Source organism: Brugia malayi, assembly GCF_000002995.4.
Source record: "Brugia malayi strain FR3 genome assembly, contig: Bm_v4_ChrX_scaffold_001, whole genome shotgun sequence".
Classification (NCBI taxonomy): Eukaryota; Metazoa; Nematoda; class Chromadorea; order Rhabditida; family Onchocercidae; genus Brugia; species Brugia malayi.
This window is the reverse complement of record NW_025062479.1, coordinates 21050271-21078268: the sequence shown is the minus strand read 5'-3', so window position 1 is coordinate 21078268 and position 27998 is coordinate 21050271. Positions and strand designations below refer to the sequence as shown.

The window sequence follows — 27998 nt, the reverse complement described above, 5'->3', positions numbered from 1 at the left end:
AAAAAGAAATATGTTGAATTTGAAGGAAGTTATCGGTCTAACCTTTGTTAATATGCATTATTCTTTTGATAGGATCATATTCTCTCGAAATGTAATACATTTTTGCATTCTCTTGTTTGTCTATTTGATCTAATTTGTATTGAACAGATAAAATAAACTTAATTAAGCAGTTATATTTTTAGAACACATTATACTTGCAAATTTTTTAATCATAATCGTTAACTCCTTATTTGTTGCAATTAATCATTACTTGTTGTATTAGTGATAATTATATTAATTTAGACATATTTACTGTCTAAATTTCATCATTTATTTGTTACAATTAAGATAATTATGGTTTAAAACTTCTGAAGGTATAATAGACTGTTTATCATTTTATTAAAAATAACTAGTAGCAAAAAAAGAATTCGAAAATATGGGAAAAACAGTGTGACAATCTTTTTTTTTATGTAGAATATTTTTTATCCATCAAATTTGTTCATATGTCTTTCTATCTTTCCCTTGTTAAACTCGACTCAAATTCAGCATGAACCTAGTAAATGAGCAGAGCGGTCATGTCAATACTGTACGTATTGCGCTCTTCAAAAAAGAATAACATTGGATGTTTATCATGCTAAAAAAAATCAAATTTTTTCTATCGGTGACATTATTAACATTTGATCACATGAAACATTTTTATTTATAGCAAAACTGATTCATTCCAAATTTACAGCATTTCATTTTCATCAGAGTTAAAAGGAAACTAAAAGTGTTAGAAATATTTCACATTTTTTAGTAGCAGTGTAAATAACAGATGGATTTATTTTATCTAATAATGATATCTGAAACATGCTTTATAATTTATAGCTTATTTTATGCTTAATAAAATGTATGAAAATAATTGTGCCTCTGCAAATTCATTTTTTACACCATTTTTTCTTCTTCTTTTTGTGATAATTCATGTGAGTACAGCATGAAAACTTCAGCGATGCAAATCAGCGCTAACCATTTGGAGCTTTTAATTAATTAAGCTGTGAGAATATAATATAATGTTGAATTAAATTTAAATTTTCTTTTTCTGTTAACAGTTTTTTGATTTTTTGCTACCATAATTAATATAATTGGTATGAAAATAATTGTTTCAGTAAATTTTTACGTAAAATTAATAATTTAAAAAAAAAATGCTACTCAATAGAGTAAGTTTTAATCTTGATGTGGCATCAAATAGGACTAAATAATTCGTTAAAATTCATCACATCAAATTTCATTTCTCTCTTAGTGCAAATTAAAAGCTTTTATGCATCTTATAAGCAAGCATAAATGCAAATAAAAAATGATAAAAACGCGTAACATTGCAATTCAATAACTAAACTTTTAGATGAAAGAAAAAAAAAAAGAAAAAGAAACTAAAACGGAAGATAAAAAAGAAAAAGTGAGATTCATATTGTTGTGTGAAAAAAAAAAAAAAAAAAACTTTAAATGTAAGTAAAAGTTAAAATTAAATGCTCTATATGCCCGTGAATAAACTTTTTTTTTTACTTTTCTAGCATATAACAACGTAATTATTTTCTGACAACTAATCTTTTTTTTTAACTTTTTGTTTTTTGATGTTTTTAATTTAATTTTAATGAATCTGTTAGAGCAACAAAAAACAAAAAAGAATCAGAGGATAAAGCTAATTTTTCATTCTTTAACTAATACATAAAATAAATTAATAATAAAATTAATTATTACTATAATTAATTATTACTATCATAATTATTATTATTACTTTACTTTACTTTGTTTTACTTTATTTTCATTTATTCATTCTTCCATTTCTCAATTTTATATGACACGGAAGCATATATGCTAATGTTTGATTGAGTGTACTCAAATCTTTCCTGAAAACCTATTTGCTACGCTCGGCACTTTTTCCTCTCATTTACTTTTATTTATGTGACATTTTTTAAATGCTATCAAAATATTTATTTCATAACAGATGAAAAATGATTCATTTTTGTGAAAAAAAAAAAAAAAAAAAAAAGCAGTTTACATGATGCTTTTTGCTTTTGAAGGCATTTGCCATAAATAATTTAAAATAACCTCAACAGATATTTATATAAGTTTTCTTTTTTAACTTGTTACTCTTAAAGTATTTGCGTGCAAGTAATTTAGTGTATGTAATTTAAAATAGCTTGAATATATTTATAAGTGCTTTTTTTTTTCTCTTTGTTTGAATATCTATAAATTTATGAAACTTCCAGTAAACTTTCATAGATCATTCAATTTCAACAATGTATTGTCTGCTACAACTATTCAAATTGTTTAATAAACCTTTTCTTTTCTATTTCTAAGATAAACTAAATTATTTTTGTATTTTTATTTTTTTTTAAATTAATATTTCTCCTACAATAAACTTATATAGACAGTACGCAGCATGAAAATTTTTGAAAAAAGAAAAAAAGAATGGAACAAAAGTAATTTTACTTCACATAAGGTCAATTCAGGTTGCTTATCAATGTGCGATTACTTTGGTTTCAATTGAATTCATCCAATAATCTTCAATCTATTATTATTATCTCTGCTTGCTTTTCAATTTCGCATCCGTTTTTTTTTTTTTTTTTCTTTCCTTTTCAACTTTAAGTGCTGATTGGATGTTTTAAACCAAAATGAAACGAAAAAAAAGAAAAAAGAAACGAAGTGTTCATAAAATTACGGAAGCATAAAATAAGCCAGTTGGATACAAAATTCTTCTACATTTTTTCTTTGCAATTTGAACTATTTTGTTGAAATTATTTTGTATTTTTCCATTTTCCAACAAATAAATCATTTTTGAAAATAATGTCATTCCTTTTTTTTTTTTCAATAACAAAAAATTTTTTAAATTTCCTAATTTTAAATTTCAAACAATTGGTAATTTTATGACTATTTTTACATGAATTATAATTGAACATTTTGAAACAAGTCAAGATGGCGAGAGAAAGAGCACTCAATATGAGATGTTTTGCATTCTTAAATTTAATTTTGGAATTCATTCAAACTTAATTTTGTTTAGTGCAATGTAATAATTAAAACAAGAGGATGGGAAAGGAGAAATAGAGAAAAATAAAATTTGTTATTTTCTAAAATGAAATTGAAATTCAATAAGAAAAATTAAGTTTATTTATACATTTGAACATTCCAGATTGTAAACAATGGTATAATTTTTCAGCTTTTATTGTTTCAGGCCATAATGATATGCTTCACTTTATAATGCTTCAATTCTTCGGCCCTATTCGCAAACATTTGATCGATCTAAGTTTTTTGAAATTTTTTCTATGTTAAATATCTTCAAAATGATGATACTGATAAAATGATAAGACACAAAACAAAGAATTCTCATCAAAATTTACACTTTTTAGCAAAAAGACTAATAATAATCACGTATCTCTCAACAGTTAAGATATCAACTGATAATCAGTAGCTTAATCAGTTCAATTTAACTCTGATTGATTAATCTTGAAGTTGCAGTTCCATATACGGAAAATATCTCAGATTAGAATTTTCAAATTGAAATATAAATCTTTCAGCAATGTTAAATTAACAACGATTAGTAAACATTTTTAGTAACTGAAATTCATACACATAAAGCTATCAATTATTACTGCAAGCAAAAAAGCTTACAGCGGTTTTACTCATTCCATAGGGTACGTCAAAAAAGTATCTCACGCCAGCCGTGAAATTAAACCTTTTTGGCGTGGAACCATCATGCGTGAAGCTAATACTGAACAAATAACAACGTTGTTTATTGTGATATTACATCATTTGAATAGATGATAAAACCAATGGAATTTCTTGCCAAATTAATTCTTCCTCTCTCCCTCTTCTTTTTCTCCCTCCTCTCCTTCTCTTTTTCCCTGTCTTTTTTTCCTTTATTTCTTTCTACAATATAGCTCAGTAAAATTCATCAAATAAAAATTACTTGAAAAAAAAACATAGTAATGCTATTTTACTGTTATCTACAAAAATTTACATATCACATAAGAGTTCAAAGGTTAGCTTTTCTCTTATCTTTTTCTTCTTTTCACTCCTTCATTCTTTGCAGAGAATTGAATCGAACAAATTAGAAATTCAAATTTATCATTTGCATACTCATCCATTTCTTTTGCCATCAATCTTTATTTACTACTACTATTACTATTATTGCTGATAGTAAGTTCTTACTTAGTGATAAAAACTTTAATCGTAATCACTCAATTCAGTTCACTATCATCATGAAATAGCTTCCACATTGATAATTTATTTTCTTCTTTTTGCTTTTTTTTTTTCGAGAGAGAATACCACGGCTATTGTCTTTCATAGTGAAAAGTCCAAAATGCCTGAATAATTTGAGAGAGCATTTCACACGAAAATTAATCTTCACTTCGATGATAGGTACTGACACTTCCTTTGAAATCATTATATGTAAGTAAATAAAATATCATTTTATTGAAATATTGATATTTGCCCAATCTTTCATGGGTATCTATCAATTTATCTATTCAACTATCCATTCATTTTCTTCCCAATAACACTTTCCCACATGACAAATGTGCCAAGCAAAGAAAAAAGAGAAAAAAAATGTTAATGCGATCATATTTGACAAGTGAGAATCGTAAATCTTTGAATTTAAACTACTTTCAATTTTTTTCTCCTTTCATTCATTTGTCATATTTTGTTAAAATTTTGTCCAAATATTTTCCTTTTTTTTATCTTTCATAAATGAATTTTACTTTTTTTTAATCTTTCATAATTTTATTCTTATTACTTACAACTTTTTAAACTATTTAGAATAACAACTCATTCAATGTGCTAAACGATGAATCTCTTTGTTAAATTATTAGCAAACAAAAATTTAAGTTAGATTTTGAATGAATCACAAAATTTTCTCCATTAGATCAATTTTATGGTTATATTTCAGATCAGTGACGCATTTTAATCTGCAAATTTTTATTAAGCTTTTTTTCTGTTGAAATTATATTAAAATTAATTTATTATAGCTTCTAAATTTTTATTTTTTTATCATCTTTTAGAGGATAATTCACTTTCTTGATGATTGCATATTTTTAAACTTTTCAACTTTTATATTTCTTCATTTCCACCATTTTATAGCCCTTTTTTTAAATGATATCAAATATGATCTAGTATTTTCTTCTAGTGTACTTATGATCATTATGAATTCTTGAATGGATTAGCAGTACATTAAATCTGATAAGGAATCAAAATCATCCGTTTTGGCTCTATTCCATAAATCAATTGATCAGCATTGATTTCAAATAAACCCATCCCTATTTAATTATTTCTCAAAAATTTTTTCGCTTCCATTGATATTTTGCAGCAACTGTATTCCATCATATTAGGGAATGATGAGAATTCTTATCACTTTAAGTGATATAATTTCACGTTATTTCTTAATCTGATAACTTAGCAGTTACTATTGTTGTTCTTCATTGAAAATGAAAATTCAACTGAGTGAAATGTATGCATTGATTATTGTAACTACTAATTGTATTATAATTCCAGAAAATTGAGAAAATCAAAGGAAGAATTTTCTCACTGATGATGGAGTAATGAATAATAACATCCTGCATCATATTCTAGCTGATAATTAAAATTTATTGATCAAATTTTACAAAATGGGTAATCATATTTCATGGAATAAAAGGAAGAAAGCAATTATTGATACATTGAATAATCGTACTGGTGGTGCTTCTCGAAAAATGCCTGATTCTTCTCGGAAAATGGCGAAATGTCAGATTAGTGTGAAATGTGGCAAATATATTCCAGATGAACAGCAAATGTCAACCACTCAAAAATTATTTCCGGAAAGGCTAAAATCAAATGTATCTTATGATAAAAATGATAAAGTGATCAAAAATGATAAAATGAGCACACAAAGTGTAAATGATAAGAAATGGAAATCAAATTCAGAAAGTGATACGCAACTTTTTATACGACCAAAATTAGTTGATGAAATGAAATGTGATAATTCGAATGGTCAACGAAAAAGTACTGGAAGTGGCACAAAGCGTAATCAATCGTTAACTCGAATGAGGTTCATAAGTAAACATTTTTATAACTCCAGAATATCTCAATAATTTTTTTTTTTTTTTTTTTTTTTAAAATCAGATAATAAAGTCAGATTGAGATTGAGATTACTGGCAGATTTATTGTGATTAGAAAGAAATAACCTTATTAGCATGCAACAAGCTTTAGGCTAACAAGTAATGTCTCAAATAGCGTGCAGGAACATAGAGATAGCCCGGAGAAAAATAACGCGACCCGGTCTTATCAAGCTTTAAAAAATTGCCCATCGAGATATTCTGGAGAAAGATAACGTGGCTCAGTCTTATCAAGCTTTAAGAGATGGCCGATCAGGATATCTCAGGGAAAAATAACGTGCCCAGTTTTATCAAGCCTTTAAGAAATGACCTCATCAGATAATTTAGAATCAATTTAAAAACAAAAATAGCATTGAAAATATTTTAGTTAATTTTGTGCAATCAATAAAGTATTTGCCTGTAAATAGGAAAAAATGATAACTGGTAGGAATCATAAACTCAGTGAAATATTTTTGCCCTCACATTTCATTTTCAAAATATAAAAGTATTTTTTAAAAAATATCAAAAATATTTTTATTACAATAGGAAAAACAAATTAATAATAGTAATATTAATAATAATAATAATAATAATAATAATAATAATAATAAGAATAAATAATAATAATAATAATAAAATATATACATACATTTATTTATTCATATTTATTTATGATAAGGATTCTCTTCTACTCCGTTCACTTTCATTTCTGATTAAATTTAATAACAGTCAATGTATTCTATATTATTTGCAATAAAGTTATTTTTTTAGTTCCAAAATACATTTTTTAATGGAATTAGAAATTGATTTTTAATTTTATTGAGTTTTTTTCACAGGCAGTTCCGAAATAATTTATTCAGGTCATCGAATCTCAACGAATCACGTCAATACTTTCGAAATAATAATTCTGATTATCGTGGAACTCATCCAATTTCACCTCAAGGACGTGAAATTATTCAGGCTTGTTTCGGCAATCATCACAACGAAATTGGTTATCGTATTTGCATGCGAGTTTTTGAAAAGCGTACTGATTATCAAAGGTTTCACTTTAATAAATATCTAAATTAGGAAAAGAAAGTATCAATTTCGATTGTCAAAGTTATTTTGTCGAAAATGTGTTGCATGAAAAATGTTAAAATCTTTATCAGAGATGCAAATAATGTAGGAAATAACTGAAATAATTCAATTCATTTCAACTGAAATTTATGGTAATATTGAATAGAATTAGATGAAATTAAGCTTGGAATGTTATAAATTTTACTTCGTTTATTTTGCAGATTTGTTTATGCTCTGGGAAGGGAAAAATGGTTAAGTGCTTCTGCTGAGCTCCGTGATTACTTGAATAATGTTGTAAGTAAGGTGAGCTATGCCAAATAGAATAATCTTAACTGAACTGATAGCTCACTAAATTTCAAATAATTATTAAACTTCATGTAATAGATTCTTTGTGAACGATATACTAGATTATCAACAGTAATACTAAGATTATAAGTGATAATTATATTACCAATATTACAAATAGTAATTGAATAATATCATCATGAGTGATAGTTCAATAGCACATGCATGATTACAATAGCCATAGTTGAATAGTATTATCTGGACTACGAGTAATAGTTAAGCAGTATTATCGAGATTACAAGTAATACTTGAAGTGTTATCGAAATTACAGGTAATAGTTGAATATCAATGAAAAGTTGTTGAAACTTAAAGTTAAGTTTCATTTTAGGTTCACAATGTAGCAGCAGTGGAAGAAATGTCACGACACTATGGTGAAAGACATGTACCACTGAAAAAATATGGCTTTAAGCCTGATTTTTGGGTCAGCATAGCTGATGCTATGGCAGTTGAATGTGTTATATTGGATATGGCTAATCATCAAGTAATTAATAATTAGTTCCTCAATTAGCATGTTTCTAGTCAAAGCTAATATTCTGATATCTGATTACACTATATGTTATCTAATTTAAGAATTCAATGAACTTGAAATGAATTTTAAATGGCGTATTTTCAAGGCAACATTAGTTATTATTAAATTTCGCATAATTTAAATGTTGAATTTGTAATTTTAGCCAACGGAAACAGTTATGGCGTGGTCACAGCTAACATCGCTAATGTTTACCTCAATCCGTGACGGTTACTATGCAGCCTTAAGATTTCAACGACAAACACTTAAAAGTTGTAAGAATTCAGAATGGCATCAACCTGTTGATTCTATTAGAAGCTCAAAGAAATATGCTACATCCATTACTGAAAAATTTGTAAGTTGATGGAGCTATTTAAAATCATTGAGATATTTGATATGTCAAATTTTGTTAGCAAAAAGTTAGATATTATTAGGTTGATTCGACAACTGTTTAAAAATACAATCAAGCAACGGAAGTATAATTAACAAATCTTGTTAATTAGAAAGCTCATTTTACTTGTTTTCGTTTTAATTTTCAGACATTTTTAAAACACCTACATCAGAAGTTTAAAAATTTGAGTGGTTTGATATCCGGTGAAGTTGCCTTGAAAACCTAGTTAAATAGCCTTCAGTAATTATTTTGCAAAATGAATGAAGAAAATTAAATCTTTTGCAGCAATGAGAGCTTCCTTCTTTTCAATTCCATATTTTCTAACATTATTAATTTTACAAGTATGACTCATCTTTCCAATCATTTCAGATTCATTTAGCATTCATAGAATTTTGCAGTTTTAATTAAAATTAGCAGTGTATTGTGTTAAAAGGAATGCAAATTATAAGGATCGGTCAAATTAGAATCACACATTAATTTCATTAAATTTACTACACTGTAATTATTCGCAATGTCTTCAATTCCTTGAATATAGTCAATGATTCAGAAAAAGAAAAGCAAAGACATAAACTCTGCACTGACTCAAATTAATATGTAAACTGAAGAAATCAAATATAATTAAAGAAATAGCACTGAAAATTCGGTTTTTGAAAAAAAAAAAAAAAAAACAAAATATGAGAGTCAATGGTTTAGAAAAAGAAAGAAGACAATAAAACAAAGAGCAAAAACCTATTCAGCGCTATTCAATTATGTTTGACTTCTTTAGTTTGCAAATTAATTCGAATCAGTTTTTAAAATTGTTTTTAAAATTATAACTATCATCATTCTTCTTCTTTTTCGTCTTTAGAAATTGAAATAAACAAATGTTTCTCATTAAATATATTTTGATATTATTGCATTTGTTTACATACGATAAATAACAAATTTACTATCTTTGTTTGCAAATATTTATTTATGAATTTACTCGAATTATTTCATAATTCTTCAATAATTTGAATTTCATTAATGAAGAATACATCTCATTTAGTCTATTTGTAATGTTTACAGATTATAGCAATAAATGAATTGATATTTAGATTTTTTTTTTCTTGAGGATACCAAGAAATCTTGGTAATGTTTGTTGTATAGTAATAATATTAGTTAATATTATATTAATCTTAGATTATTTACAATTACTGATAGCGATAAGAGTAATTATTGTATTCGTTGAGATCGGTTGTTGTTTTCTATCATTTTCCAGTATTTGACGAATGTAGCATTTTACAAAATAGCATTGCTACTTCTCATTGGCTTAATATTGTTGTTTATTTAGGATAAGTTCATTTAACCAATAAGTATTTACATCACCTGCAACATTAATTCACTATTTTAGCGCTTTTTTATAGGATATATTCCAGTTAAAAAAAAAAAAAAAATAGTGAAATAAACAACCTTTGCCTTTCACGTGTACTACTCCACGTTTTGTAAGATTATATTTGGAATTTTCCATTAAAATTTTTGCTGTACTTTCAGCTACTTGTATTTGATTAGCTTCACAATTACTTTGCATTCGAGAGGCAAAATTTACCTGAAAAATAAAATTCCTCAAATGTTTAAGTTTAAAATTTTTATTTCTAAGATGTTAGAAATGTAGCAAATTTACATAAATGAAGTTGATCTCTTTTTTTTCGAAAAATGTACCGTATCACCAAATAAACAGTATCTTGGTGACCGTAAACCGATAACACCAGCAGCGATTGGACCACAATGAAAACCGATACGAACACGAAGATGCCAGTTTGGGGCGGCAGTGACCTTATAAGCGAAAGTTTTCTGCAGTAGATAGAATTATTGAAATTATCAACTTTACAATAATATTAACATAAATCATGTAAGATATGTAGCGGAAATGTTTATTTATTTTTTTTATTGCAAAAGGTGCTTATTTTTTTGAATAAACAAATGATTACCTCCCGTATTTTAAGTGCAATTTCAGCAATTTCAAAAATATGCCGACCACCATTTTCCCTTGGTACTCCTGATGCCATCATGTATGTTTCACCTGTCGTTTCAACTTTATAAGCATCGTGACATTTGATTACTTCATCGAAAGTCATGAAGGCTTCATTTAAAAAGGAAATGACCTAAATGATGATAACACGAAAGATTAAATCTTCTCAGCTCTCAATCATTCCATATTTCATTGAAGAGAAATAGAAAAACAACAATAATTAGACTATTTAACTATATATGAAATAATATTTAAATTCATTTTTACTAATTGCTAGTAGTGTAATGGGTAAACTTTATTGAAAATAAAATATGACATTTACAAACGTATCACAGTCGAAGTCTATTGCTTGTTGGAAATTTTGAAAAAAAAGTAATAATTTTTATTCACTCTATTAGATAATAATCTCGGGGAATTACTAATAACTGGGAGATATTACAGACCTGCTCAGGTGTGCAATGCTCCATCAAATACATAAATTCAACAATCTGACAGAATCCAACTGTAACTGATTCATAATTTCGTGGAATGATTGTTTCTCCTGCTTTGAGTTGTGCTGCTATAGATCTAACAATATTATCATTTAAAACTTTCATGCAATATAATTTAATCATAAAAGTTAAATCGTAAAACTTTCTTTTTTTTCCAAAAAAAAAAAAAGTAGAAAGCTTTTTTAAAGTTATTTTACATTGTATAATAAAATAATTTTAAAAAAAAAGAAAGAAAAAAACAAACGGTGGTAGCATTTCGCAAAGTAAACGATCAGTTTGTTCTTGTGCTTCAACTAAAAGTGAAGTTCGTTCCGCAACGATATGTTCTAAGTCTTGTGCATATTTCTCGTTCATTTTAATCATTTGATCAACCAAGTTACCTTTTCTTAAAAAGTTATGATATGAAAGATAAAAAAAAACACACAAAAAATAGTTTTAGTTAATATGATTAAGTTATTTAAAGTAACATAAGCTTCGAACATTCAAGAAGGGAATGTCAAAAGTAACTTAAAGCATTTAAGAAAACGAAGGTGATACTTGAAAAAAAATGTTATTATACTTGAAAAAGGAATGAAAATTTTTAAGATAAAGTAAAATCTTTTGGTTTATTTGTTGAACATATATTCTTCCTTCAGCAATTATTTGCTATATTTCTGGTATAACAAATATGATTTTATAACAAATTTGCTAAAAATCTACGAATTTGAAAAAATTGTTCCAATAGTTTGACGAATATTTTCAAGTTTTGGTCGTTCTTCTGGCACTGAATTCCAGCATTGGCACATTAATGTAATTAACTGCAAAATGTGTTAACTTTAACATTTCATCCGCTTAATTTACAAAAGAAAAACTACCTTAATGTTTTTCTTTTTTAACTATTTCGAAGTTTTCTTTTTTTTTTTCTTTCAGAATGATAGTAGAAAGAAAAAGAAAAGAAAAAATTATTTATTTGAGACTAACCGGATCACCGTTATCATTATCAATCTGTGGTCGCAATGATTTCTGAACAACATTATGAAGTACTTCTGCAAGTTATTTCCTTTTGTGAAAACGGTTGATTTCTTTTTTTGGACAGTTTCTAAGATTTTTATTGAATCAAAAACAAAGGATTATTTTTGGTAATTTCTAATATTTATTAAAACCTTTCAGTGAAAGTCGATCAAATGGCTTAATTCGAAAAATAATTGAATAAAGCATCATTCCGAAGCTATAAATATCTCCAACAGCGGTTCCTTTTGGAAAGTTCCATCCAATTTGAATACCATTTAATAATTCCGGTGCAACTGTGATGTAAACTGAAAACAAAAAGCACAAAATTTGTAAAAATCTATTTGAATATTTTTCAGATTATTAAAGTTTGATCTTATTTAATTCATCCACATATATAAATGCTTGCTACTGATATGGATATGCTATTAATCATAATTTGTTTTGACTTACTCTATCTATTGTTTTTTTAATTTTTCATACCTTAAAAAAAAATGACTAACATTGTTGAGGAATTAATTCTATAGTACGTATATAATTTTGATCAATTAATTCATTCAACATAGTTGAAATTCCAAAATTTGTTAATTTAAGAACCCAGTTCGTATCAATCATACACGTTTTTAATGATAACAATCCATGATATCCAATCGATGACTTATGCAAATATTGTAATCCCTGAAGAAAAAGGTATTAGTTCAATCCCTGAAATACGTGAATAATTTCAAAGTCAAAAATGTGATAATTTATTTTGAAACAATTTTTTACTCCTCCCATACGTTGTTTTCTCTCACTATTTTTATATTTGTTGTGTTTGACTTAGAGATCGTTTAATTTTATTACTTTAGTTTAGGATGATTTTTATGTCATTTTTTTCACTTTTTTTTTTTTTTTTTTTTTAGAATAATCAATACCTTATTGGTATGTATACACTGATCAAAATTATTATTAAATGATACTAGTGATAATATACCTTTAAGATATCCCTGATAAATGCACACTTGAATGTATCATCCACGTTGAATTGCTGATCATAGATGAAGTCTTCTAGCGACGCTCGTTCGATCAGCGTATGTAACACGTAAAAACGATCCAAATCATTGTAGCAAATTCCAATAAAATTTGTTAAGTTGTTGTGATTCAATGATTTCAATTCATAAAGGAATTTCAATTGCGCTTTATTCCATGGAATTCGTTTATACTGTTTGAAACACATAAATTCAGCTTTTAAAGTACCAACCAGTGCATATGAATCCAATTGTCGACGTTTATGACTTAAGTTATCACTTATTGCATGTTCTTTAGACTAAAATAAGTTCAACATTTGAAAACAAAATTTAATAGTGAAAAAAAACAAACAAATAAATGAACGGACGCATCCATTTCAGCGAAGCTAATAAAATATGATAAGTGTAAAAGTTTTTTTTTCATATAAAAAGTTAACTGACCCGTTTTGTTTCAATAACTTTTAAATCCTCTTTTGAAATTTTCCACATCATTCGATATGCTTCCATATGCTTCCTGAAAATTTTGCCATTCGCTATATAATTCGTAATTCATAATTATAAAAGCTAAGCGCTAATTTTTAAATAAGATGCAAAATGCTTAATAGTCCAAAGTAATTTAAAAATTTTAACAATTACATCAAGAAATTATTCCAGCTGTAAGTGTAAAAGTCAAAAAAAAAAATTGTATAAACTTTTCTTAAAATCCCATTTAATATTTATCGTGCTTGAAACTTAAACAAAATATCAGCTCCCATTAATGTTTTTTTTAGATTTCTAAATAATACTTGTCTAACCTAATATTAAAATAGCAAAGTCTTCATATTATTAAGTTACATACTTTCCGAGTTAATAACAACCGGCAGCATTGGTACACTATTGACTCTCATTTCAATTAAAATCAATTTTTCGACTCTTCTAAATTATGTATTTCAAAATGACTTATTGGTTGTTTATTTACTTTTTTCTATATAAATAAAAGCCGATTAAGCAGAGCACTACGACAATAGCACAACTTATAACCACCATGGCAATAGTAGACAAAAAAGATTTCTTGCATTTAATGCATCTTGTGATGGTAATATTTCTGTATTTGTTCCAGAATTCGTCATTTGTAATTTGCATTTCCTGCAATGTACGCTTTCTCTTTTCTTATCATTTAATTTAACTTATCATTGAATAAACAATAAAGCAAATAGATAAATTTAATTATAAAATTAAAAAAGAAAATCAAATGGACAATAGTTTTATCAAATAGTTAATTGATAAAGATTGGCATTCTTTGATACTTATTATATCTGACATGCAATTTTACTGATTCCTAAGCAAATCTGTTATTTTTAATTATTGCAAAATAAGTATAAAAAGTTTAAAGTAATCAAAAGAAAAAAAAAAAAAAAACAACGCTGTTACCAAATCAAAGCATTTGTTTCCATGTGTGCATTGAGCTTCAATCATTGATAATGTCATAACCCTTTGAAATTCATCATTTCTTGATGGCAACCATTGAAATGCATAATTTTGTAAACGTTTTCCTGCTCCATCTAACGTGATATTCCCAAATATATCTACAAAAATGTAAAATAATCTTACTTCCAAATAGACAGTTTTAATAATAAAAATCTTGAATTGAAAGTTTTTAAATCACTTAAATAATCTTTCCTATTAATTGATAATTAATAGCAACAATTATTTACAAGACACAGATAAGATATAGTAAGCATACTAATAAGCATACTTAAAAAAGTTTCATCTTATTTGCATCAATAATCAAGAATTAAAAGCGGAAGATGAAAATATTTTACAGACCAGTGAAATGCTGATTTCTCATAGATTGAGCAAATTTCTTGCCATTCACAGTTGAGCTATGTCGTGTACCAAAGCAAAAACCATAACATGCATCATACATTGTCACATACATTTCTATTTCCTCCTATGAAGAAACGGTAAATCTACAGTATCTAACATCTACAGTATCATACGCCTAAACGTTGAGTACCAACTATCAGGCATTCAGATATAATTGATATCATTAAAATAGTTTTTAAAAAGTTCAAATATACGATGTACTATGACATTAGTCTCTAAGAAACAATTACCATAGCCATTCTACCGTTTTCTATTCCATTTTCCACTTTCTTTGTTGTAAAAATGTACCTCTTTTATTGTGAAATTGAGCCGTTCGCTAAGCTTATCGACCATCACTTTATACTGTTCAATTATTGGAGCTAACTGAAAATGATTAGTAACTGTCAAAATCTCAAATCAGTTTGAATATGGTGCATTACTAATAAAACTTGTCTTTATAAGCTTACAATAATAATACTAGCATCAGCGACAATATGTTTAATTGAGCTTGTACATATTTCGCTAATTTGATTACATATCAAAATTATCATATAATGATCATCGCTGAGTGAAATCATTTCCAGATTACGAAGAACCATTCCAAGATCGTTGAAATCATCACCAATAATGATTGCTGGAACAGTTATACGTTTTTTGAATGTTTAATGCTTTAAATTTCAATGTTTTTCATCAAATAAAAAAGCAACCTGAAAAAATTATTAATTTATAGAATTGCAAAAAGTCGAGAGATTTCCAACGATTAAATTGAATCGTCCAAAATCACTGCTGATCTAATTAACGACAAACAAATAGTAAATGAACAAAAACGAAATGAAATTGAAAGATTTAAAAAACAATGTAACTTTCCATTCATATGAGAAAAGAAAGGCTTTCTGATAGGAAGCTAGACTTTTTAGGCTTTTCTTTGTTTGTAATTTGCATGTTTGGTATGGAAAAAGTTGCATTATAACTGAAAATAGTAGAAAATTCGCTGTTATTTTTGAATGTTTTCCAAATGATTTATTAAATTTCACTCAAGAGTTCCATTATCGTTGTCCTTGCAGATTTCTTGATATGATAACGTAAGTACTTACTACTTGTGGCTGTCCTAAGTTCTTCTGCAATAATTTTATTTTCTCTCAGCACATTTTCATCAATTTCAATGAATTTCTCTATGCTAAATGAGCGTTGTTGTTTTGCAGTTTGTTCGATTCCAGCTACAATGGAGTAATGGTCAAAGCTGCTTTCAGTAGAACTCACCAGAACTACCTGGAAGATTTACATTCTTTTATTTGTCAAATAGTAATTTACATTAAATAACTATTTGAAATTAGCTCTAATACACAAAGTTAAATTAAGTTGAACTAAAGTTAAAAATTTTAATTAATTATGCTAAGATAAACATGAAAGTAAGATAGACTAAATGAAGCTAAATTCAAACAAAAAGAGAGCACAAAAAAAAAAAAAAAAAAAAAAAAAAAAAAGAAAGTCGATGTATTCTGATTATGCCACATTAAATTGCAAGTAAAAAGATTTAATTTGAAATTAAATATGAATTATGTAATAAATATCAGAGGATTCAATTTTAGATGTAATAGATTAAATTCAGACTTTCTTTGGAAATTTTTTACCTTCAATTTAAGATTTATATACAAGAATAATTTGGAGAGTGAAAGAAATGATAATAAAATAAATTAAATAAATAAATAAAAAAAAAGAAAATGCAGTGTTGTACCGAAGTAATATTGAGATAATCAGTAAGTGATTTTATAGCATATGTGAAATCAAGCGCAGATGTACGACCAAATTGCACAACGGTGGGATATAGATCCTGATCACTGATAATGGGATTTGTAACAGCTCGTATCATAACTGGAGAATTCCAGAAACGAGCTAAACCAGCTATTTCTAATATTTCACTTTCACATCTCGAATTAACGAATGCCTTAAAATTGTTTTGTTAAAATTATATGTAAATTTTGATAAAACGGTCATAAACATCAACAAATGCACAAATGACAACCTCTACGTGTTCCTGAAAGTGAAAAGCTATAGCATTAGCTGTACCCTTTGCCGGATTATTTATCATACATGTCGCAGCATCTTGTATCCTAAATTACTATTTATTCAAACTTTTTTAAGAAACTTTAATAATATGCCATAAAAGATCAGTTTGGAATATTCCGCAACCACTAAACAATATTTACAGATAAGAAAATATTTGATGGATAAGAAATTATAATTTATAGATTTTTTTAAAGAATTTTCAAAATTTACAGCATTAAGCTTGCAAGACATAATAATAATTTCGGTTTATGTTGGTATTTTTGTTTCTTATTTTGATTGTTTGTAACAATTTTTTTTTCCTTTCAATTTTTAATACTAATTAGTGTGAGAAATAGTAAAAAGTTTATATAAGTGTACTGGATGATATTAGCAGTGCAATGTCCAGCATCTTGACCATCCTCTATGGCCATTTTGCATATATGCACAAGATTTTGATCACTTTCCAAAATGCCAAGTTTAATTGCACCACATAAGAGCGTAGATATAATAAAAAATAATACAATCATATTCCTTCCCATTTTTTGAAATAAAATCCAATTTCTGAAAATTTACCTCACTTTAACTTTATTTCTTAGTTGCAGTTGTATCACAGCGATCTGATTTGTTGGAAAATATTATAAACTCGTGAAAAAATGAGGACATATTTGAGAGATGAAAAAAGAAATGATAAATTAGATTTGTAAAAAAAATTAGGTTTTCAAGCACTTAATCACTTATCACTATAATTTCAAGTGAAATGAAGCAATTTTTAAAACTGACTTTTAAGGTTTTAAAAGTTCAAAAGAAATGCTAATCATTTTTTCATGAATAGATCAAACTTATCATTGTTTATCTTAAAAGTGATGAAATAATTGCAAATAGTTTTTGAAACAGTGATATCTTAAGATTAATTTAAATAAGCATACATTTTAAAATTTTTCAAGAAATAATAATATAGCTAATCATGTTAAGCAATGATATTGCTATTTCAGAATAAACAATAATATGACAGTTTACGATAAGCGTTGATATTAGTTCAGTTCAATTGACAATGTCTTCTAATTTAACACATTCAGTTGTAAAATCGATTTCTAACATAAATAACAGATTTGAGAATTGACTTAACTTATTTTAATAACAAACTTCTATCTCATTACAATGGATGAGGATGAGCTTAGCAACGAAGAGATAAGCGGTGAAGTACAAATTAGAAAATGTTCATCTTCATTAGTGATTTGCGCCGACTAGCTGCTTCATCAGATGAAATTGACAACTAACTTTCACCTTTGCATAATAACGACAGGTAATAATGGCTACCTTGAAATGAGCCAACTCTTCATCTCCAATTGCATTCGATTTACAGATCCATGCATGCATTTAATGGACTTCCATCGAATATATTAGCATGCAGCAGTTTTGCGTGCATTAAGCATGTTAGCACATAGTTCCAGTTGCATCAGTGATGATAACTAAATATTATACAAAAATAGTTGTATCAGAAGTATTAGTGGACACAGTGATAATGATGTCAAGAAAAGATATGCTCTAGTCTATCCTTTGAAAGGTTCAAAGGTTAATTAAAAGATCAGAGTTTTTAAAAGGTCTGAATATAATGCAGAAGTTATGCAGTAAACATTGTTAAAAACTTTATATCCAGAAATATGCTTGTTATTTCTTCATTTTATTTATTTTTTCAAAGTATTTAATTTTGATTGCAGAACGATGCAATTAATATATTACATAGTTCCATCTAATTTTCTTTCATTGTTATATTAATCAGGAAAATTAGACAAAACATTTTGCTGTTCATCAGCATGAAAGCCTGTCTAATAATTCCTGAAAGTAAATATGTTCATAAATGACGGACTGCAGTTATTCTGATCTTATTTGCATTCCGGATTTTTCATTTACCTTATTAATATGGAATGGATTGCTTCAGATACTCAATTAAATCTTTATTGATCTTTCTCATTGTTCATTAATCCGTAATGCATATCAAAGCTTATATAGCTTTCCTGTTATTTGTTACTAAAAAAAAAATAACCAGAAAATGCACGAATAATTTCAGATTTTCATTGATGTTAGAATATGGTTATTGTCAGATCGAAATTTTATGTAACAAAAAAAGGAAATGAAAAATTATATAAAATAAAATAAATTTCACATTTCTTTTTTTTTTTTAACTTTCTTCATTTCTTTTACTTTTTTCCATTCCTCCTTTTTCCCTTTTTTGAAAATATTTTATAAAATATGCTTTCTTCAATTTTGCAATCAATGTCCTTCCTTTCCTTCTGTTTTCCGTTTTGCTAACCTTTTCCTACCTTCAATAATTATTTTCATTGTCATTTCTATTCAACTTTTTGACTATTAAAAGAATCGGAAATTGCTTAGCCATCCAATCATCCAATCATTCAACCATTAATTCATTCATTCAGTACAATTTTCATTGTCAACATTTCATCGTCTCTTCCTCGTTTTCTAATTTATTTTTTCTTTTGCTTTCTTCCTTCTTTCTTCATCTAATAGTTTTCTCATATCTTTAACAGGTGGAAGAGGAAATTAAAAAGAAGAAGAAGAAAAAAGAAAATACATCTAAAATCATCGTCACATTTTCGTTTTTTTTCAAAATAATTAACCTTTCTCTCTCTCCCATACACTTTCCCTCTTTCTTCTTCAGCAAGTTGAAGGTTACATTCTATTTGCAAATGCAATTTTGAAAAAAAAAAAAAGAAGATTAATGATCTAATCAGTCGTATGATAAGAATACATACATTTATGCTTGAATTAATACATTTTGCATGTTAATTTATTCATCCCAATGTGCAATTATAAAGTAATAACAAGAATTTAAATTAGATAAGCCATCACTAGATTATATTTATTTCTTTACTTATTTATTTGCTAAGCAGAAATAAGATAGTTCCGTATGTGTGTGCATGTGAAATGTTTAAAAATTAGTTTCAACTTTATTTCTATTAATGGCTTTAAGCGCAATCGTCTACTTTTCGCAAGATTTAATGATAAATTATTTTAAGAAATCGTATTACCTTAGCAGGATTCCTTCCTCTCTTATCTCTTCCTACATTCAATCGCGAAGTTGTCACATATAAAGGTAATTATAGATCATTTGAGTAGAAAGGCATTAAAAATTAGAAACCACTGACAGGCGGTAATGACGATGATCGCGACTACTGCGCAAGTTCAAGGGCATTTACTACTGCTCAAGGAGATGCATCCATAAAATCATTCCTATCATACCCTTTCATCGATAATATTTATATATCAGTGTGTGTAGTTTTTTTTTCTTTTTGTTACTTATTGATTTGATTTAATTATTTTGAAATAATTCCTTGAAAAAAAAAAATATTTTTAAAATTGTTTCTAAAATTATTTAACATATTTGTGATGACAAAGAGTGGGGAAATGGATGGTTTAGAAATGGAAATGGTAAATTATGATTGGAACATAAAGTACTCCTTCCAATGGGACACTTCTGATGTCAATAGCTTTTGCAAATATTTCCTTTAGGCTTCAAACAAAAGGTTTCCTTTTTACGCGATTGTGAGAAATGTCAACAAGGCGGTAGAAACTTGATGCCAAAAGGTAAGCTTGACCAGCGTTGACCTTTACTCAATGATTTTATTATATATGCTGAATGACTCATTACTTCAAGAAAAAACATATTCAAATGATGATGACATTGATGGAATTTAATCATAATCATAATCATGGTCATGATCAATAACCGTGATAGTCTGTGAATAATTATAGATTATGATTAATAGTCTTGATGGTCTCGAATAATCAAATCAACTTAAATATTTCTTCACAGGATTTCAAAAAAAAAAAAAGCAAAAAGAGAAAAAGAGGTAGAAGACCTTACGACATATTATATAAGAATGAATTATTAAAAAAAGAAAAAAAAAATTAATCTGTATAAGTTGTCAGTGAAAATGTTCAAAACAAAATTTTTAATTTGCTAAAAAAAAGCGATCAAATTTTTACTGAAAAGCAAAATTCTGGAGGTGAAATTTTTTAACTTTTAATTTTAAAAAATAAAACAAAATTATAGCGCACAAAAAAAAAAAAAAAAAAAAAACAGTAAATTTTTTTAAGCAAAGATTTTCGTTTTTTTTTTTTTTTCAAATTAACTTCATATTGAAGTGAATTTAATACAATATTTTTTCAAATTAACTTGAGACTGAAGTAAATTTATTATTTTTCTTAATGCATCAATTATGGTATTATTATCATTATTTTTTTCATGAAGATAATGAAATTTAACAATGATTCTATTAACCATTTTGTTAATTATAATGCATTAGAGTATTATTTTATTACATACTTCAAAATAGTATATTATTTCAATTTATTACATACTCGATGAAATGTTAAAATTGATAATTACATGAATGATATTTTTCATATTTTTTCTACAACAATGACATAAATCATTGCAATACCAAATGACAACAACAGATTTGCTAACATTTTCCCATGCACATTAACAAAATGAAATGCAAATTTGAGGTTGAAGTGAAGTGCAACATCGTTTGATTTCCCATCCTGATAATGCGCAGCTGCACAGGTGTGTGCATGTTGCGCTCAATATTTGTTTGCTGGAAGATTTATTATAGATACTTTACGATATGAGGTCGTGCCCTTTTCATTCAATTTTTCCATTCCAAAGCCTTATATTGAAGGCTAATTAAGTACTACAATATATTTAATATATTTGTCTTTTAAATTTTGCAAAATGTTTTCTTTTATTTAGACTTACATAGAGTTTGATTTATTTGACTTAAATGTGTTACAATTGTGAAAATAAATGCGAAAAGCATTGAAAAAGAAAATGAAGTTAAATCGCAAAAAAAAAAAAAAAGGCATAAAAACATCAAATGCAAAAGTAAGTAGTGCAATAAACGTATTTGAAGTGTCACTCAAAGATACAGTTATTTCAAAATCTGTAAATTCTGAACAAATTTGCAAAATGTAAAAAAGATAAAAGTCATTTTGATTGATCAAACTTCTATTAACTGTATATTTCAGTATTTAAATTAATTAACTAATAAAGCAGGTGAGAAAATCTCAGCTTCCATGTGATATTATTATTTTTTTTTTTAATGTAAAAAATGACAACGATAAGATATGATGAAAAAAAAAAAAAAAATGAAACAATGATTCTCGTAGATAATACTTTGTCATCATTGACTTTAGAACATAAATGTATTGCAATTGGAATTTGTTGTTGTTATTATTATTGTAGCTAGGATTACTGCACGTAATAATATTATTTATATATATATTTTTTTACTTTATGTCATTTTATAATTATTTCTTTTTTTTCAAAACAAATAGTTGAGATTTTTTGAATCATTTTAGACAAATACTATTTTTCTTTTCAAGTATTTAAGAATAAAAACTGTTCAGGTATTTAAGACAAAAATTCCATCCAATTTTAGCACTGCAATTGTAGCATGGAATGATAGTAGATATTAATTGAAATTTGAAATTTGTAATTGCATGAACATATTTTCAAATAGGATGATGCTGATTTTTATTAATATTTTCAGCAATGAATAAAGTCTCTAATCTAAGGTTAATTTAAATTGAAAATTACATAAAAGATGTGCTTGCTTTTATCAGTTATAATAATTTTGAAAAGTTTTTTCTCTGCCGAATATTCACCACACTTAAATTGCCAAAATTATAACTTCATTTTACTGAATCAATTGATACGCATTCTTTTAAATGATGCATAAACTAGTGTAAGTTAAATTTTGGGGCTGAAAAAAAAAAATTTCTGTTATAGATGGTGATGATGATAATAATATAATGATGATAATGATAATATAGTGACGATGATGAAAGCACTGAAAAATAAATATAATGAATGAATATAATGATAATAATGGTTGCTATTAACGGTAGCATCTGGTTGTTCCATGTGTTCTCGGGGCATATAGCATGAAATTGAGTAGTATATGGTTTTGAATTTAGTCATAGCTTCTGGTAGAAACGAGACCACCCGCTGCTCGGGAGCAGCACTTCCTGATGACTGCACTCATTTCAGGATGATGCGATGTTTGTTGCATCACTGAAAGCCACTTTCCTTTTCTTCCTCTTCCACTTAATATCAACAAAACATCCATCATCATTTGAATAACTGAAGCAAGCATTAATGAGCTAATCAATGACATTTATGCTAATTACTTCATGAAATATTCCAACAAACTGGTCAGATAGATGCATATGCTTAAATATGTAAGCCATCATTGATCATTATTTATATATTTGGTCATTAGCTTGAAATTTCGTTTTGTTAGTGCATATTTAACCTAATCTGTTGATATCTTTTAAAAGTAATAAATATTTGTGAAAGATTGTTGTAGTTACAATAGTTTTTGTTCGTAATTATGCTTTATCATTTTAGCATACTTTGTCAAAAATTTCGAATTACAAAAAATTCATTAAAATCATTTTAAATTTTTAGAAATTTTTAGGAACTATTATTTGCGCTGCATGAAAATTTACAATTGCATATGAGCATTGCTGCAAAGAAATTAGAAACAATCACAAATATGTAAATTGAAATTTACTAAATAAAAATTTTCGTTTATTTAACTAATGCATAAAATTAATTTAAAATTAAGGACAATAATTTTCTTCAGCAGAATAGAATTTCAATAACAATAATAATTGATCGCAAAAAGAGTCAAACATCAACTCGACTCATCCTGGCATTGTTAATTAATTTTGGATAATTTGATCGAATGCAAACGATCACTTTCTAAATTAACTGCAACACCGCCACTGGTATCTTTTCCAACAAAGATACCGCACAAAATGGTTTCATGCAAGAATTGAACATTCATTTAGTCTTTGTGTGTTCACGATTATTAGGATACGGTAATTGTTGAGGAGATGGACAAATAATGAATGGACAAGCGGATGGACATTGATATTTTTGAACTAAACCATTTTCTTTTTCTCTTTTCAAAAAGACCGCAAATTGTTCGTCGATGACCCGCTTTTATGACTATTTGTTCCTTACATTTTGCTGCATCACTTTGCGCAAATTGCATATTTATGGATATTCTCTTCCTCTCATAAAATATATTTCTTGTTATTGTTAAATTTACAATTAATTAAATTTCAATAAAATAGCGAGAAATATAAATTAGAAGAAATTGCTTGAAAATTAATCAAATAATTCAAATTAAATCTTTTGAAGTTTTTATTACTTGCGTTTGATTTACATTATTACTGCTGATTACTTTTGTAGAGTAAAGAAAATTTTAAAAATTTACAAATTTTCTGGTTTAAAAAAATTTGCATTTATTAGTGCTAATTAGTTAAAAGGTAAAAATTAGCAGGCAGGTGAAGATTTGAAAAGTAAAAATGAATCAGAAGCAGAAAAAAAAGAAATATTTTTATATTAAAAGAATTTTTTGGTTCTTTTTTAAAGTATCTAATTAATATCCATTTCTCTCATCTTCCCGCGATTACTTACAATACTTTAGAAATTATCTTAATCACCTTGAACACAGCATATTTGTATTTGCTATCTGTTTCAAATCATCGTTGATTTTTTGATGCCTTAATTTTTAATCTGAGTATTAAGAAATTTACAGATGATTCAAAAATTTTAAAATTTGATGAATATTTGAAAATACACTAATTTTTTTATTCATTGTTTATTTAAAATATGGATAGTTATATTGAGAAAAAAATCTCGAACATATAAATGCTAGCAATAAATTATTTAAAATATTATTACACCAAGTATTACAAAAAAAAAAAAAAATTTGCTAATTATCAAATACAAAATTGTTTGATGAATTTAATTTTACAACCAGGTGCAATCTATTATACCAGATGGATGTCGTAGTTGAATTATCGGAATCTCTCCATACAACAGAAATGAATGTTATGGATTATTGCAAATATGTGGGATGTAAATAAAACTTATCATATGGGTTTATGAAGTATATAAGGACACCTGTGCACTGCACCTGGAAATAATTGAGTAGAGTAACTGTTGCACATTACACCATATGTCAACATAATCATTTGTCATAAATTCTAATAATAACAAAAAAAAAAAAAAAGAAAAAAAAATGATTTTTAGGTTATTAATGGTATTTTTTCTTGATAAAAAGTATATAAGTGTTATAAAATTTATTGAAATTCTGAGGAAAAAATGAAATAAAATAATAATATTTTAATCAGAAGTATTTTTGGTCCATTATTTATTTTCATATGCCAAGTGTTGATTTACAAAATTTTGAGACAAGTAAATGTATAAAAATGATGGTTTGAGTCTAAATTGATTTCGAATAATTTAAAACAAATTAAAATGAGATTAAATGAATGATTATTTCTAATTTTAGTTGGTTAGCTTTTAAAAGATCTTTTTTTTTTTCTCACGAGTTTTGGTTTATGTTTAGTTACGTTGAATTGAACTTGGCTAACTTTTGGATTTATTATTAAGTGATGACAAAATGTTTGCAGTGAAGATTTCTTTATTGATAAAACAAAAATATTTCAGAGAACTTAGAATATTTCTAACAACTGAACTCTGACATATAGCTGCAAATAAATCAACAATACAAAATGAAGAATAACATGATAATTTATAAACTTATAAAGTTAAATTTAAGTTTGACAGATATCAATCTTATATATTAAATTATGAGTCAAATTTTATGTATTTTAAAGAAATAATTTGAATATGTATTTTAGAGAAATAATTTGAATTATTATTATATTTCCAATTATCAAGTTGCAAAATAACATTTTTAAGCACATATTTGTTTTCTAGGTCTTAAAGGTCGTCGTTTATTGGTGCTACGTAAATGAAATCGTGATAATGCTCTGTTCAGATTTGCGACGTCGATTGTTGATGAATGATTCTCATCAGTTATATTTTCTTGTGATCGCAATATCTCCTAAAAAATTTCTCATCATTAAATTAATATATTTTTAATGAAACAACAAAAAAAAAAAATCTAATTTACTTATTAAGTTTAAATAAAATCCAAATTGAAACAAATCAAATTAAATTTAAAATCTCGAATAAGAAGTAAAAATTTATAGGAGATATGAATTTTCACAATTTCTAGGCAACCTTAATATCACATCTCAGTTTAATTCTTCTAAACTTAAGATTATGTAACTAATGACTAGTTCTGGCTGTGAAATGAGTTGAAATTTAAATTAAAATTTATGATCAAACCTCAAGAAAGATAATATAATCCATGATATGATTGATAAGCTCCAACTCTGAGCATTGTATCACATTTTTTCCATGTGGTAACATGCGACGTAATTTAGCAATTGTTCGTTTATGTTCACGTCGTCTGCATGACACTTTATTTACACGACCATTTTGCAATGGTACTTCATAACAGTTTGAAAATTTGCCTTGGGATGATTGTGAATGAGTGGAAAAATCGGTTGATGATGACGATAATGATGATGATAATGATGTAGATGGTGATAGTGTTGAAGGAGTTGATATTGCTTCTGTTGTTAATGGATGTGAAGATAATGAAGACATGCTAAATATCTGAAAATAATTTTAATTCTTCATTTTTTCCAAAAAAAAAAGAAACAAATAAGCTCATAGGGATCGTTTACATAGAGTTGATGAAATGTAGTAATTTTACATTAATGAAATATTACTTTTCATATTAGATATGATGAATGTAATTGAAGAGTATATGAGAATTCTAAGCAGTTTCGTGGAAATTTTGTCAAAAAACTTCAATGATCTAATGGAATTATCATCAAACATTGATCAGATAAGAAAAAAAGAGAATTGCTTAGCATGAATTATTAATTAATAATTTGAAAGACTTTTTACTATCTTTTAAATATGACAAAAAAAAAAGACAGTAAAGGAATTGATCGGATCACTTAGAAATGTTAGGATTATACTTTTCTGATAGGATAGAGAAAGGCACGACACATCAGTTTGTCATCGTAGATGCCCTTGTCTCTCCTCTTGTCATCCTGTCCTAACGGACTCTGTGAAATACAATGACCGCCCCTCAACTCGACCTCTTTTTCTTCATCATCATTTGATTCTAGGACCACGCCCGAATACATTGTGACATGGAAAGTGGTGAAATTTACTCGTCAAACAAAAGTGCGACAATCAACATTAAAATACATTTTGTTTTTGACAAATTTCAGGAATTTTTCAAATTAACAATTCATTATAAAACATTCGTGCATGAAATAAATTTTTGAAGCTAAAATTTTAGTTGAAATTAAATATGTACAATTTAAACCAAATCCACTTTAAGAAAAAAGAAAGAGGAAATATCAAAATTAATAAAACTTTGAAAAGATACTAAAATAATAATTTAGAAAGAAAAAAGATTAAATTGATAAGTCAAAAATATTTTAAATAAAAATATGTTAAATAAATCAAATTATGAGGAAACTTGTAGAAAGACAAAAAATTCAATAAATTTATATATTAGCAAATATCATAACGTTATAGGTTAAAAATGAAAAAAAAAAAAAAGTTATTGGAAGTGCAGAAAAGATTAATGGAATAGAAAAGATATGTAAAGTCATTTGTACCAGTAATCAAATGTAAAGGTATGTGCAGTTGACAAGCAGAAAGATCATATATTAAGCATGCAACACCTGCAAAAGCCATTATGGTACTATAATATTAGCATAGCTGCCAATCCGATAATCAAAATATTGCAGTTTTCTGCCTTTTAATAGAAACGATAAGTTTAAAAAAAAATTTTAATAAACTTCTCTAATCAATTAGAAAAAATAGTTTTTATGCTAAATATCAAAATTAATCTGAGGAACTAAAAATTAAATTGAATTAAAAATTAGTGGTAGTAGTGAGTATAAGTATAAAATACAATCGTTATCACAATTAGAAACAGCTGTATTCAAGTAAATTAGTAAAAACAAGTGAAGTTTAGCTGCTGTTAAGTTCACAATTACTTCAAATTAAACTCAAAAAATTAAAGGGAAAATTAGAAATAATGAAAAAAAAAAGTGAAATTTTTAAAATTTTTTACAAATTATATGAAAACTGCTAAGTTTCAGATCTTTGTTAATGCATACTTTTTTTTTTGTTTCATAAATAGTAAATTAATAATCAAAAGTAAAAATAATTAAAGTGATTAAAAGTAAGCTATTAACGACGGATATATAACGATGTTAAGAACTTTTAACTTCATCGACAATAAATATGTTACAAACTTAATGGAATAATG

At 26.5% G+C, this 27998-nt stretch overlaps 3 protein-coding genes across 3 annotated transcripts; 1 reads left to right on the top strand and 2 right to left on the bottom strand.

The window, feature by feature from the left end:
- Positions 1-5615: 5615 nt before the first annotated feature.
- Bma-glb-20 (Uncharacterized protein) lies at positions 5616-8603 on the top strand (the record flags this gene model as incomplete). The annotated part of the gene is made up of 6 exons (XM_043075612.1): positions 5616-6034; positions 6941-7120; positions 7358-7430; positions 7810-7962; positions 8153-8341; positions 8526-8603. 6 exons carry the CDS (start codon positions 5616-5618, stop codon positions 8601-8603), a joined length of 1092 nt encoding a protein of 363 aa, XP_042931546.1.
- A 1065-nt stretch (positions 8604-9668) lies between these two features.
- On the bottom strand, positions 9669-17282 carry Bm5163 (Adenylate and Guanylate cyclase catalytic domain containing protein; the record flags this gene model as incomplete). The annotated part of the gene is made up of 20 exons (XM_043075611.1): positions 9669-9724; positions 9809-9944; positions 10058-10189; positions 10327-10500; positions 10811-10934; positions 11103-11243; positions 11558-11655; positions 11819-11883; positions 12001-12153; positions 12349-12523; positions 12819-13151; positions 13294-13366; positions 14255-14417; positions 14659-14782; positions 15007-15081; positions 15165-15331; positions 15792-15966; positions 16433-16642; positions 16721-16808; positions 17122-17282. The coding sequence occupies 20 exons, from the start codon at positions 17280-17282 to the stop codon at positions 9669-9671; spliced, it is 2823 nt and encodes a 940-aa protein (XP_042931545.1).
- Positions 17283-25544: 8262 nt separating this feature from the next.
- Positions 25545-26856, bottom strand: Bm9419 (Uncharacterized protein; the record flags this gene model as incomplete). The annotated part of the gene is made up of 3 exons (XM_043075610.1): positions 25545-25694; positions 25982-26314; positions 26686-26856. 3 exons carry the CDS (start codon positions 26854-26856, stop codon positions 25545-25547), a joined length of 654 nt encoding a protein of 217 aa, XP_042931544.1.
- Positions 26857-27998: the final 1142 nt, after the last annotated feature.